Consider the following 12,712-nt stretch of genomic DNA (forward strand, 5'->3'; position numbering starts at 1 on the left):
TTTATCATTTATAGCCAGCCTTTCTACCCATATAGCATTCACATCAGTCAACAATCAAAATTAAATATAAATTGGGTAAAATCAAATAAAATTAATTAAAACCATTATTACTCCAAGAAAGGGCTGAATGAATAGGAATATCTTGATTCCCTTCCGGAAGACAGCAAAAGGCTCCTATGTAGATATGGAAAGAAACATGAACAATGGGAAAAAGTGTCTGAAGCTTGAGAAAAGCAGCGGGGCCATTCGCTTGCAGCAACTGAGCGATAGAGTGCCAAAGAGGCTCTAGCCTAAATGAAAATAATCGAAGAATTTGACACATTCTTGGCCGTTCGTGCTTTTGGGACGAGCAAACAAGTCCAGTTTTTAAAAAGTGTCATCTGTTATTTTTTTTTGATAGGTTCGAATAGTCGGCGGGAGTCGGAAACAACGTCATCCTATCAGACAGCGATCCACGCACCTCAAAAATCGGGGTAAACAAACTCTCTTTTTAGCCACTCGCTTCACTTTGTACACAAATCGATAGGCGTGTACCGCAGAATCTACCCCGCTATTCCAGGCTGCGTTGCCAATGGCTGAAGGAGAATAGTAGGTGGAGCCACGTCGGTTTGAGAGACACGTGTACAAAGGAACCAGGAAGTGGCTGCCGGAATTGGAGTATCAGCTGTAGTTTGCAACGTCTGGGTGATCTTGCTGAGTGTATGTAATGAATTAATTTTTTTTAATAGAATGGGCTGTTATTAAAATAAAAATCCAGGAGAATACATTGAAAACAAACACCCAGGCAGTCAAAATGCTTGTGGCATAATTTTGGAGGGTTTTTTTTAAAGAAAAAAAAAACCGGCATTAGCTCTGAGAAAAAAAATTGATCTAAGAATTTCTACTTGGCAATTGTACATCTTAGAATTTTCTACGGATTGATAATTTTAAAAATGGACTGCAGTAGTTGTTTCTTTAAATACGTATTTTACGGTGTGGCAAACAGACCCATTCATTCATTTCGGTGCCTTTCGCATTCTGGGTGGGCGATCAAATCTTTGCTTGCACACTAATGAAAATGGGCCAAACAGACGGATTAGATCCAGTGTGATTAGAATTGAGGAAATCTTAATTGTTTGCAGTGGCTAAACTGGCGTTGATAAAATTATTTTGGAACTTAAGATAGACTGATTCAGTTACGGTAACCTGGAATAGTGCCTCCCCCCCGCCGCCCCCAGGGTTGCAAGTTCTCAGATGATATCTAAGAATCTTTTCCAGCAGAAATCGATGGCAGGAGAATGTTCTATGACTGTTTCTTCTCACTCCCGTTCTAACTATTCACTTGTGCCATAGCTTCTTTTGTGAGAATAATGCTTCATTTGAGAGGCAAAATTCCTTTACTTTCAACTCAGCCAATGACCTCAACTAATGCAAGTCAAAAACAAAACCCGGAGATTAGGAACCCACCTGATGTGCCTTGTAAATAATGATTTATGGTTTACTATGAACCAGGCCCCATGCTTGTTCAATAAATCAGTGTTCAAACAGTTCATAGTTTAGTGTAGTATATGAACTCAGCTGGAAGTAAGTCTTGGTTCATGGAGGACTTAGATGCTAAAAAGGATTGCAACCACATTTCAATTTTATGAGGAATTGACAAGAATGAAAGAGGAATTTTGCTAAGGATCCTCACCAGATGGGTTTATGGCTAAAGTGTGACTTGCTCCCCTACAGTATCTCCAGTATTGCTCAAGTCATCCTCCATTGCAGGAACGGGTACTGTAATCTTTTGGGGTGGGAATATTTGAAATTTTGAGGGTATGTAGCCACTGCTCTCACCAGATGGCTGCCATGAGGAGCCTCTCTTCACTAAATGGCTCCTAAATGGTGGGTGTGGCAGTCACAAAACAGTAATTAATCAGAAGGCAAACAGATGACATTGCTTCACCCTCCACTTCAACTTACCTGGGAGTTTTGGGTTTTTTTTCCCCCCCTGGACAGGCAAGCACACTTCCACTGGAAGTATGCTCACCATTTTTATTTTCTAAACTGTCTATAGGGCCAAAGTGGGTCCAGAGCCATTATTGTAAATAATGCTGATACTAAGGGCTAGTGCTTTGCCTAATTTCAGTCATTTTGATTTTAAGTATCTAATACATGAATGAATAAACAAACACCAATAGCCACTCTGTGCGTACATGGTTGACCATAGGTGGCATAGGTCTAGTGGTTAAGGCATCGGGCTAGGAACCAGGAGACTGAGAGTTCTGGTCCTGCCTTAGGCAGGAAAGCCAGCTGGGTGACCTTGGGCCAGTCACTCTCGCTCAGCCCAACCCACCTCACAGGGTTGCTGTTGTGGGGAAAATAGGAGGAGGAAGACTATTAGGTATGTTGGCCGCCTTGAGGTATTTATACAAATAAAAAAGGTGGGATAATAAATAAATAAATAAATATTGTCAACTCCAGTGTGGAAACACCTTTAGGAGGAGATACAAATCAGAGAACTTTCTAGCTATAGAATAACAGGCGAATAAAATGTGTTTCTGAAGGGGAGGAATTTATTTTGATTGGCACAGATTTTAAGCTTTCTACCTAATGCTCCTTTCATGTTTACCAGGTCATCAAACCCAGGATCACTCATTATGATACTTGGTTACAGTCCAGTGTTGCAAGCGCTGTTAGGAACCTTCTTGACGTGGGGATTGACCGCTGCTGGCTCAGCACTTGTATTTATCTTTTCCAGTGGGCAGGTAGGTTCTGAATTTTTGTGGTGCAAATTTTAAAAACAGAGGATGAAAAATGGCACCTTCAGCGTTTTGTGTGATAAAAATGTGAGTGTAGAGTGTAAGCCTTCAGCAAAGGATCGTTACCTTGTCGTGGTGCTGGAGCTTGAGCACCTCAATGATGCCATGAGCTAAACCGTGAAGGGCCACCCAAGACGGGAAGGTCATGACAGAGAGGTCAGACTAAATGCGATCCCTGGGGAAGGTAATGGCAACCCACCCCAGTATTCTTGCCGTGAAAACTAAATGGATCAGTACAACCAGAGATATGTCGGTATACCATCGGAAGATGAGACCCCCAGGTCGGAAGATGGTCAAAATGCTACTGGGGAGGAACAGAGGATGAGCTCAACTAGCCCCAGACGTGATGACGCAGCTAGCTCAAAGCCGAAAGGACGGCTAGCGGCCGACGGTGCTGGTGGTGAACGGCGAATCCGATGTTCTAAGGATCAACACACCATCGGAACCTGGAATGTAAGATCTATGAGCCAGGGCAAATTGGATGTGGTTATTGGTGAGATGTCAAGATTAAAGATAGACATTCTGGGCGTCAGTGAACTGAAATGGACTGGAATGGGCCACTTCACATCAAATGACCACCAGATCTACTACTGCGGACAAGAGGACCACAGAAGAAATGGAGTAGCCTTCATAATTAATAGTAAAGTGGCTAAAGCAGTGCTTGGATACAACCCAAAACACGATAGAATGATCTCAATTCGAATTCAGGGCAAGCCATCTAACATCACAGTGATCCAAATATACGCCCCAACCACAAATGCTGAAGAAGCTGAAGTAGAGCAGTTCTATGAGGATCTGCAGCACCTACTGGACAACACGCCTCAAAGAGATGTTATTTTCATCACAGGAGACTGGAATGCTAAGGTGGGCAGTCAAATGACACCTCGAATTACAGGTAAGTATGGCCTGGGAGAACAAAACGAAGCAGGACACAGGCTGATAGAATTTTGCCAAGACAATTCACTCTGCATAACAAACACTCTCTTCCAACAACCTAAGAGACGGCTTTATACATGGACTTCACCAGATGGACAACACCGAAATCAGATTGATTACATCCTTTGCAGCCAAAGGTGGCGGACATCTGTACAGTCGGTAAAAACAAGGCCTGGAGCTGACTGTAGTTCAGATCATGAACTTCTTCTTGCACAATTTAGGATCAGACTAAAGAGATTAGGGAAGACCCACAGATCAGCTAGATATGAGCTCACTAATATTCCTAAGGAATATTCAGTGGAGGTGAAGAATCGATTTAAGGGACTGGACTTAGTAGATAGGGTCCCGGAAGAACTCTGGACAGAAGTTGGCAGCATTGTTCAGGAGGCGGCAACAAAATACATCCCAAAGAAAGAGAAAACCAAGAAGGCAAAATGGCTGTCTGCTGAGACACTAGAAGTAGCCCAAGAAAGAAGGAAAGCAAAAGGCAACAGTGATAGGGGGAGATATGCCCAATTAAATGCAAAATTCCAGAGGTTAGCCAGAAGAGATAAGGAATTATTTTTAAACAAGCAATGCGCGGAAGTGGAAGAAGACAATAGAATAGGAAGGACAAGAGACTTCTTCCAGAAAATTAGAAACATTGGAGGTAAATTCCAGGCAAAAATGGGTATGATCAAAAACAAAGATGGCAAGGACCTAACAGAAGAAGAAGAGATCAAGAAAAGGTGGCAAGAATATACAGAAAACCTGTATAGGAAGGATAACAATATCGGGGATAGCTTTGACGGTGTGGTCGGTGAGCTAGAGCCAGACATCCTGAAGAGTGAGGTTGAGTGGGCCTTAAGAAGCATTGCTAATAACAAGGCAACAGGAGACGACGGCATCCCAGCTGAACTGTTCAAAATCTTGCAAGATGATGCTGTCAAGGTAATGCATGCTATATGCCAGCAAATTTGGAAAACACAAGAATGGCCATCAGATTGGAAAAAATCAACTTATATCCCCATACCAAAAAAGGGAAACACTAAAGAATGTTCAAACTATCGAACAGTGGCACTCATTTCACATGCCAGTAAGGTAATGCTCAAGATCCTGCAAGGTAGACTTCAGCAGTTCATGGAGCGAGAATTGCCAGATGTACAAGCTGGGTTTAGAAAAGGCAGAGGAACTAGAGACCAAATTGCCAATATCCGCTGGATAATGGAAAAAGCCAGGGAGTTTCAGAAAAAGATCTATTTCTGTTTTATTGACTATTCTAAAGCCTTTGACTGTGTGGACCATAACAAATTGTGGCAAGTTCTTAGTGGTATGGGGATACCAAGTCATCTTGTATGCCTCCTGAAGAATCTGTATAACGACCAAGTAGCAACAGTAAGAACAGACCACGGAACAACAGACTGGTTTAAGATTGGGAAAGGAGTACGGCAGGGCTGTATACTCTCACCCTACCTATTCAACTTGTATGCAGAACACATCATGCGACAAGCTGGCCTTGAGGAATCCAAGGCTGGAGTTAAAATCTCTGGAAGAAACATTAACAATCTCAGATATGCAGATGATACCACTTTGATGGCTGAAAGTGAAGAGGAACTGAGGAGCCTTATGATGAAGGTGAAAGAAGAAAGTGCAAAAGCTGGCTTGCAGCTAAACCTCAAAAAAACCAAGATTATGGCCACCAGCTTGATTGATAACTGGCAAATAGAGGGAGAAAATGTAGAAGCAGTGAAAGACTTTGTATTCCTAGGTGCAAAGATTACTGCAGATGCTGACTGCAGTCAGGAAATCAGAAGACGCTTAATCCTTGGAAGAAGAGCGATGACAAATCTCGATAAAATAGTTAAGAGCAGAGACATCACACTGACAACAAAGGCCCGCATAGTTAAAGCAATGGTGTTCCCTGTAGTAACATATGGCTGCGAGAGCTGGACCATAAGGAAGGCTGAGCGAAGGAAGATCGATGCTTTTGAACTGTGGTGTTGGAGGAAAATTCTGAGAGTGCCTTGGACTGCCAGAAGATCCAACCAGTCCATCCTCCAGGAAATAAAGCCAGACTGCTCACTTGAGGGAATGATATTAAAGGCAAAACTGAAATACTTTGGCCACATAATGAGAAGACAGGACACCCTGGAGAAGATGCTGATGCTAGGGAGAGTGGAAGGCAAAAGGAAGAGGGGTCGACCAAGGGCAAGATGGATGGATGATATTCTAGAGGTGACGGACTCATCCCTGGGGGAGCTGGGGGTGTTGACGACCGACAGGAAGCTCTGGCGTGGGCTGGTCCATGAAGTCACGAAGAGTCGGAAGCGACTAAACGAATAAACAACAAGAGTGTAAGCATGGATCTGATTATAACCATAAATACTGATTATGGCATATGAGAGTTACATGATAGAGCCCGAAAAAGAAATGAGCCTGGTATTAAAATGTTATATCTTTCATTAATACTCTGCAACATTTAACTGAGATTAGCTACAGATGCTAGTCTCTGGCTTTTGCATTTTTTTAGAAGAGTAAACCAAATTGCCACAGCAGATAAATAGGTCTTTTGATATCATAAATTTGACAGTTTTATTATAGTCTAAGCTTTAGAGAACCAGTTTGGAGTAGTGGGTAAGGCATCAGGCTAGAAACCGTGAGTTCTAGTCCCACCTTAGGCACAAAGCCGGCTGGGTGACTTTGGGCCAGTCACTTTCCCTCAGCCCTAGGAAGGAGGCAATGGCAAACCACTTCTGAAAAAACCTTGCTGAGAAAACTGCAGGGACTTGTCCAGGCAGTCTCTGAGAATCAGACACAATTGAATGGATTTTTTAAAAAAAGCCTTAGTAGGAGGGATCCTCCTAAAATCTTTTTAGGTGTTTTGAGGTGGGGACTGACATAGAGCCATATTAAATAAACAAGTAGATAAGTAGTTCCTTCAAGATTTTATTTTAAAGGTGTGCATACATGGCTATCGTGACTTCCTTTGACTTACCCATGTCCTGACATCTGGGGCTACTTTTGAAAAGATGTCAGGAATTTGCAACTGCTGCAAAAGGTAACAGCTAGGTTCCTAACCAGTGAAAGTGGAGTGTTAATGTTGAAATAGAAGTTCCCTCTACAGTAGCATATATGCTTCTTCTGTTACCATGAATTTTGGTTGATGGAAAAACTAACCAGTATGTGTTTAGAGCAGTATGTGTTTCCCTGCTTCGTGCCCTTCAGATATGCTGCTGTTACAGCCCTCAGCATTCCCAACCTGCATGGTGGTCCAAAATGATTATTTTAGGAATTGCAAAGGATATCAAAATGGGGAATAATGGTACACCCTGAACTCAATGCCTTTGCTAAATTGGGACTAGATTTTTAACTCTGTATTGAGTGATGTCTTAGTCTAACACAATAGTTTGTTTTGTGTATTATGGTAAGCCATTGTTCAATTTCTTTGTGGTTTTGGTCAACCCAGCTGTTGTCTGCAAGCTGTGTTTTATAGCTTAGCATGATGCATGAACCCAGCGAATTAACATTTATTCAAGTAAATCATGATTCAGCATCAAATGTGAAATTCGTATGATGTTATACGGCCTTTTCTGACTACTTGTAATCTTACATTTGCAGAGACGAATCCTGGATGGGAGTCTAGGCTTTGCTGCAGGGGTATGTAATATAGCACACCTTGTTTTAATTTATAAATTAAGGTCTCTTAATTTTGCTTTGACTGATCTGACCTCCTCCATTCCCAATGGTGTTTTATCTGTTGGCATTAGGACTTCCTACTGAAGTTCCATGAAGTCGATTTATACATGTATGGGAGATGGGTAGGACTTAGAGCATGCTTCTCATCACCTATTCTGATTAGGCCTTGTAGAATTATGCAGCTGATCAACACTCCCTTGTGGTCTAGCCAACCTCCATAATTGGGTGGGGCCAAAAGTTTGGGCCCTATTTGCATTTGGGGGTTGTTTGAGGGATTTAGGGGGCAAAATGCCTTGCAAATTACACCCATTTCATCCCGTAAACTCTTGAAGCTGCTTCCTCCCAAAGGGCTCTGGCCCTCCTCCCTTTTGTAATGGGTTCCCTGACATGCTGTTAGCCTTGTAAGGTAGTCCAGACAAGAAGCACACCCAGATAAACTAATTCTACCTTATTGTAAGGTTGCATTAACAGAATCTTTTAAGTCTGAAAGTACATTTTTCCCCTCTCACCTTTACAGCCCAAAAAAACTAGGGAGGGTCCCTTCTGAGATGTTTGCCATGGCCACATTCCTGCTCTGGGCTAAGCCGCCTCTTATCCAACCGTTCCCCTGGCTGTGGCTCTTCCCCCTGTCTACCAAGGTCATTCCCACATACTATTACACGTGCCACCCAGCATTGCCTATTAGCTGACATTAATTGTACATCCTTGTCCTAGAGGCAGATAGAACATGTATCGATGTCCAGTGGATGAATCTAGGTGTTGTGGATCCCAAGAAAATACTACCCATAAAAAAGAAATGATTTCTGAGATAAATGCTACTTTATCTGCATTTTTACTGTGTGTCTCTGACATTTTCAAAAGTAGAATTTGACTTTTAACCTCTATATGCATTATGAAAGTCCCCTGCTAATATTCCATGGTAAGTGATGTAACACTTTTGGCAATGCAGGGGTGGGTGGGTAAGGAAGTCTCCCTTTTTCCCAGAAAGAATGAAAAATTTACAGGAAAAAATGAAAAAATATGAAACACTTCTCTTATCAAACCTGAATTTGATGTTCTACTTTAGAACAAGAATCTATAATTGAATCAGAATATAATATTAAGGGATCTAAATTCATTCAAAACAGAATGATTCATCTTTTTTGCTAGATTTATGAAAAAAAGGCTAAATGCCCTATATTTTATTAGGATAATATTTACACACATAGCCAGTTCCAGAAATGGAACTGAAAGATGCTACATCCTGAGATATTTCATTTTGCAAAGTGGGAACAAAAGGAATAAAATATTAATGGGGGAGGGATGAACAGCGTTGTTGTAAACAGTTGTAATCACATTTCTAGATTTAGATATATGCTAGTGGGCAACAGGTGCATGTCATAGTTTCTACAGACTAATGAGCTATTTTGTTTATTTAAAATTTATATCTCATATAATTATATTTAATATTTATTATCCCATCAATATTATATTATTAGAATGATAAAAAATACATGTATGGATTGAAGAAAGTATTTCATGTTAATTCTTAACTGTATGGGTACATTTGCAAATTATTTATTATTTACCAGCAGCATTTATAATCCGCTGCAGTCCCAAAGGACTCTGGTCAGCAAACAACATCTTAAAACTAAAAGATAAGCTCAAAAACACCCTCTCTCTTTCTAATTCAGACAAGATGGGTGGTAGAAACTGTGTTTATTATTCTTTGGGCCATGCAAAATTAGCTGTGGTAAGCAGTAAGAAGATGCTGAAATCTGTGTTAGGACAATATTTTTTTAGGACTACTGTGTGATCACAGAAAAGTAGAGAATTTTGGAATTCCACATAAGGTGTTACAAAAGTGAAAGTAGCGGTGGGGGCAGACAGTAAAGAAGAGAGAGTGGTATGATACTAAAATCCTGATGTCTGTATGGTTCTAGTCCCAAGAGAAAATGTTAGAGGGTGCTGTGGATATTCACATTAGACTGTACTTCCTGTAAAGATTGGAGATAGAACCAGACTCATGGAATGAAGAAAAAGTGGTAGAACTTCCATTGCTTATTAATTTGAAAATATCAAGCCATGTTGGATCTTCTGTACTATTTTTAAATTATAACATTGTTTGAAGACATTTTTCACCATTTCTGTAAAGATATTATTTACTTAGACATTTTGTTTTCAAAACCCTCAATTCTCAATGAATCCAACCATGAAAAAATTTAATCTGGCCGATGCTAGACTGACCCAGTTGTCATCAGTGCGTAGAATACCCTTTATCTACAGTTTTACTCATAAGGAAAAGATGTTTTTATTTTTGTGAAACTCCATTTAGTGTTACAAAATGACAGTTGGTCATTTTAGATGTATTTCAGTTGTATTGTTTAATGTATTTGAAAACACAAGGAATGTTGCCAGGCTGCCAGTTCAGGTGATTGTTTGGGAAACATATTACTTTCTCATCCAATATTTTTCAGTCAATAATTTAGTGCCACCCAAGTGCCCTATAAACAAACTAGGTGGAGCCAATTTTATTGCAGAAGTTGACCATCTGGAAGTGGGTCAACAAAACATATTTCCATGTTATTCTCTTTATTTGATTTTCATTCTCTCTTTTTTCCCTTGAAACTTGTATCTTTCTTCAAGCATATTCCAACAACAGGAAAGTATTGCAATTCTAAGTGTTGCAAAAAGCTTTGCAATTTAAAGCAAGAAGCTAAATATACAAATAACTTAAATTAGCATCTGAATGCTATTATCTAGTCTTCTCTAGAGATAAAATGCTATTCCTGTAGAGTAGGGATTTACCTTCCTGGATACAGACATTGACAAAGAGAAACAATTGTCCAAACAGTCTTTGGGCTCACTAAGCCCAGATAGTTGAGGCCATATGATGTGAGGAATTGTAGCACCATCAGCCTCCCAAATGTTTATGTGGAATTTCAAGAGAGGGTGCGTATCTGCATTGTCTGTGGTTTTGCTTGCATTATTCCACTCTTGTGTTTATTTGCTTTTCTGAATAGATGGTAGATGCTCTTTGGTGTGTCACGAGGCCACTGGGAACATGTGATGACATGCTGGGATGCCTTTAGAAAGGAGCAATGACTAGAAAGTTCTCTCCTGGGCGAGTTTCTTGGCACCATCACATTTGGTTACTAGATGGCATCTTTCCTTTTTCTTTCTTCTTGTAGCAGATTATTAATTTATTTGTCAAATTTTATCACCACCCATCTCCCCCCAAAGGAAGGACTCAGCCAAGGGACTTCAGCAAAGCATCTTTTCAAGTCCCCTTCAAGCTTTTGCAGGCTGCTAATGGATGAGCAAGACAAGAATATGAATTGTATGCCAAAGCCATCAGTGTGTATTCCTTGCTAAAGATATGCCCAGCTGATCTTTTTTGTCATTCTGTGTGATGGTGTGAAGGAGCCCTAGCTTAAATATTGCAAACATGTAGCCCTTTTGACAGGACTCTGTATGTTTGCTTCAAGAGAACATTAACTGAAATGGCAGGGATATTTGCAGGTGGGAGCTTTAAAACTAGATCTGACTAGATGACTGCTGCAGGAAACAACTTCTTTTAAAGTCTTGATAATGGTTCCGGGATGATTTAGTTAATAAGTCACTTGCTAAGATGGGCGGCCATACAAACCGAGTAAGTAAGTAAGTAAGTAAGTAAGTAAGTAAGTATTCTTGATTGGAAAATGGTGTGAAAGTGAAAGACTTTGGATCAAGACACACCAATGAGTCCTCAATCTTTTGTCCAGTGAGACACTGGGAATTTTGAGGGCATGTCATGATGTTTTCACAGAGGGAGGGGCTTTTCCATCCCCAAATGGCTGCCATGGCTGATTGCACATACAATAAGCCAAGTGGGGCATTGATCCACAAGGACCTTAAGGGCAGAAAATCCCATGTTGGGAACTTTATCCAGCACTGTGGATAAAGATTCTCAACTAGGAATACCTCCGTATCTCTGTACCTTCCAATTGTGTGGGATACTATCATCCACTTGCCTCCCCCCCCACCTGCCCCACATGTAGTAGGAAAGACTACTTCAGAGGAATGAGGCAAATGGACTTGGCATCTTCCCATACCAGTGTTATCTTGTGCAGGCAGAGGGGACCATATTTGTGTGGTGCTTCTCACCTGTGACAGAACAGCGGGGGACAGGATTGCAAAAAAGTACTTCCCATTCCAGAACAGTTAATTACTTGTATTTGCCAGCCCTCTAACACACATACATGGGGCCACATTGTTGTTTCTCTGTTTTGCCTTGTAAACACGTTGTTCAGTACCATGTACACATTTTAAAAGTTAAATTAATTTACTGTATTCATTCAATTTTTTAAATATTTGTGGGAGAGTAATCTTGAGTAACACCTTGTGATAAACTACAGTAAATGTAACCATGTTTTACTGAGAGCTAGTTTGGTGTAGTGGCCATGGTGCTGAGCTAGAGACTGAGATATTATGAGTTCTTGGCATGAAAGCCAGCTAGGAATCAAATCAAATCAAATCAAATCAGCATAATGGGCTGCTAGAGTTTCATTTCTGGGACTAAAGAGATGAAGCAAGAGATGATCCAGCATCTGAGAGTTTAGCCACTGCAGCATTCTGGCAAGATATGTGCTGTGAAAAGCTTCCTCATGGTGCTTACTTTTCTTAAAATCTGTTTAAATAAGATCATTTCTTGTGGAACTGTCTTTGCTATGATGGCTTGTCAACATATTGGGGATAAGGAGCCTGAGATCCAATCCTGGAAGAGATTTTTAACCTAATGAAGTTCTTCAGTTGAAATGTCTTTCTCTTGCTGCATATATTGCTGCATATATATATTTAAGTTTTATACCATCATCTTCCTGAAAACATATTTAAAATGGATGGCTGGTGATGTAATGCCTTGCTGACCATGGGGGAGGTGGGGAGGAGGAACTTAAAAATGATATAATAAAAGTGCTAATTCCTTTTTATGACCACTCATTATTTCAAAGGAAATTCAGCATACTTCAACAGTTAAATTATTCCATATCACCTGAATTTTTTTAGTTGGTTTTTCTGAGTTTTCCGCTGAGTTTAAGAGCTTCCATTTTAATGCTTTTCTTTTTTCTAATATACCAAAAGAGCGCTATTCAGATGCAAGAATTGGAAATTATATGCTGCCAGGTTTGACAAACAGTCATAGTGGCAGCTCTTTTAAAAATGTGTTCTTGAGTTGTTTGTTTTGGCAACTGTGATAACCTCTGAAGCAGTTAATGTTGATTCCATTGCTGAGAAATGCATGGAAATAATTGAACCAAAACCATCTCAAAAGTGAATTCTGAACTATGTGTTCAGAAAGT

The 12,712-nt window shown here is 40.4% G+C and overlaps 1 protein-coding gene across 3 annotated transcripts in view; it reads left to right on the forward strand.

Annotated features, from left to right (window-relative positions):
* The first annotated feature begins 625 nt into the window (after positions 1–625).
* SLC39A11 (solute carrier family 39 member 11) overlaps positions 626–12,712 on the forward strand; it is a 386,037-nt gene continuing 373,950 nt past the window's right edge. For all 3 annotated transcript variants that reach the window (XM_063293436.1, XM_063293437.1, XM_063293438.1), the window contains exons 1-3: positions 626–699; positions 2,597–2,729; positions 7,317–7,355. In XM_063293436.1, the coding sequence (XP_063149506.1) occupies positions 2,622–2,729; positions 7,317–7,355 (147 nt within the window). In that variant the 5' untranslated portion in view covers positions 626–699; positions 2,597–2,621. The remainder of the gene's footprint in view (positions 700–2,596; positions 2,730–7,316; positions 7,356–12,712) is intronic.

The sequence above is a fragment of the Candoia aspera genome, chromosome 2 (assembly GCF_035149785.1).
Source record: "Candoia aspera isolate rCanAsp1 chromosome 2, rCanAsp1.hap2, whole genome shotgun sequence".
In the NCBI taxonomy this organism is placed as follows: domain Eukaryota; kingdom Metazoa; phylum Chordata; class Lepidosauria; order Squamata; family Boidae; genus Candoia; species Candoia aspera.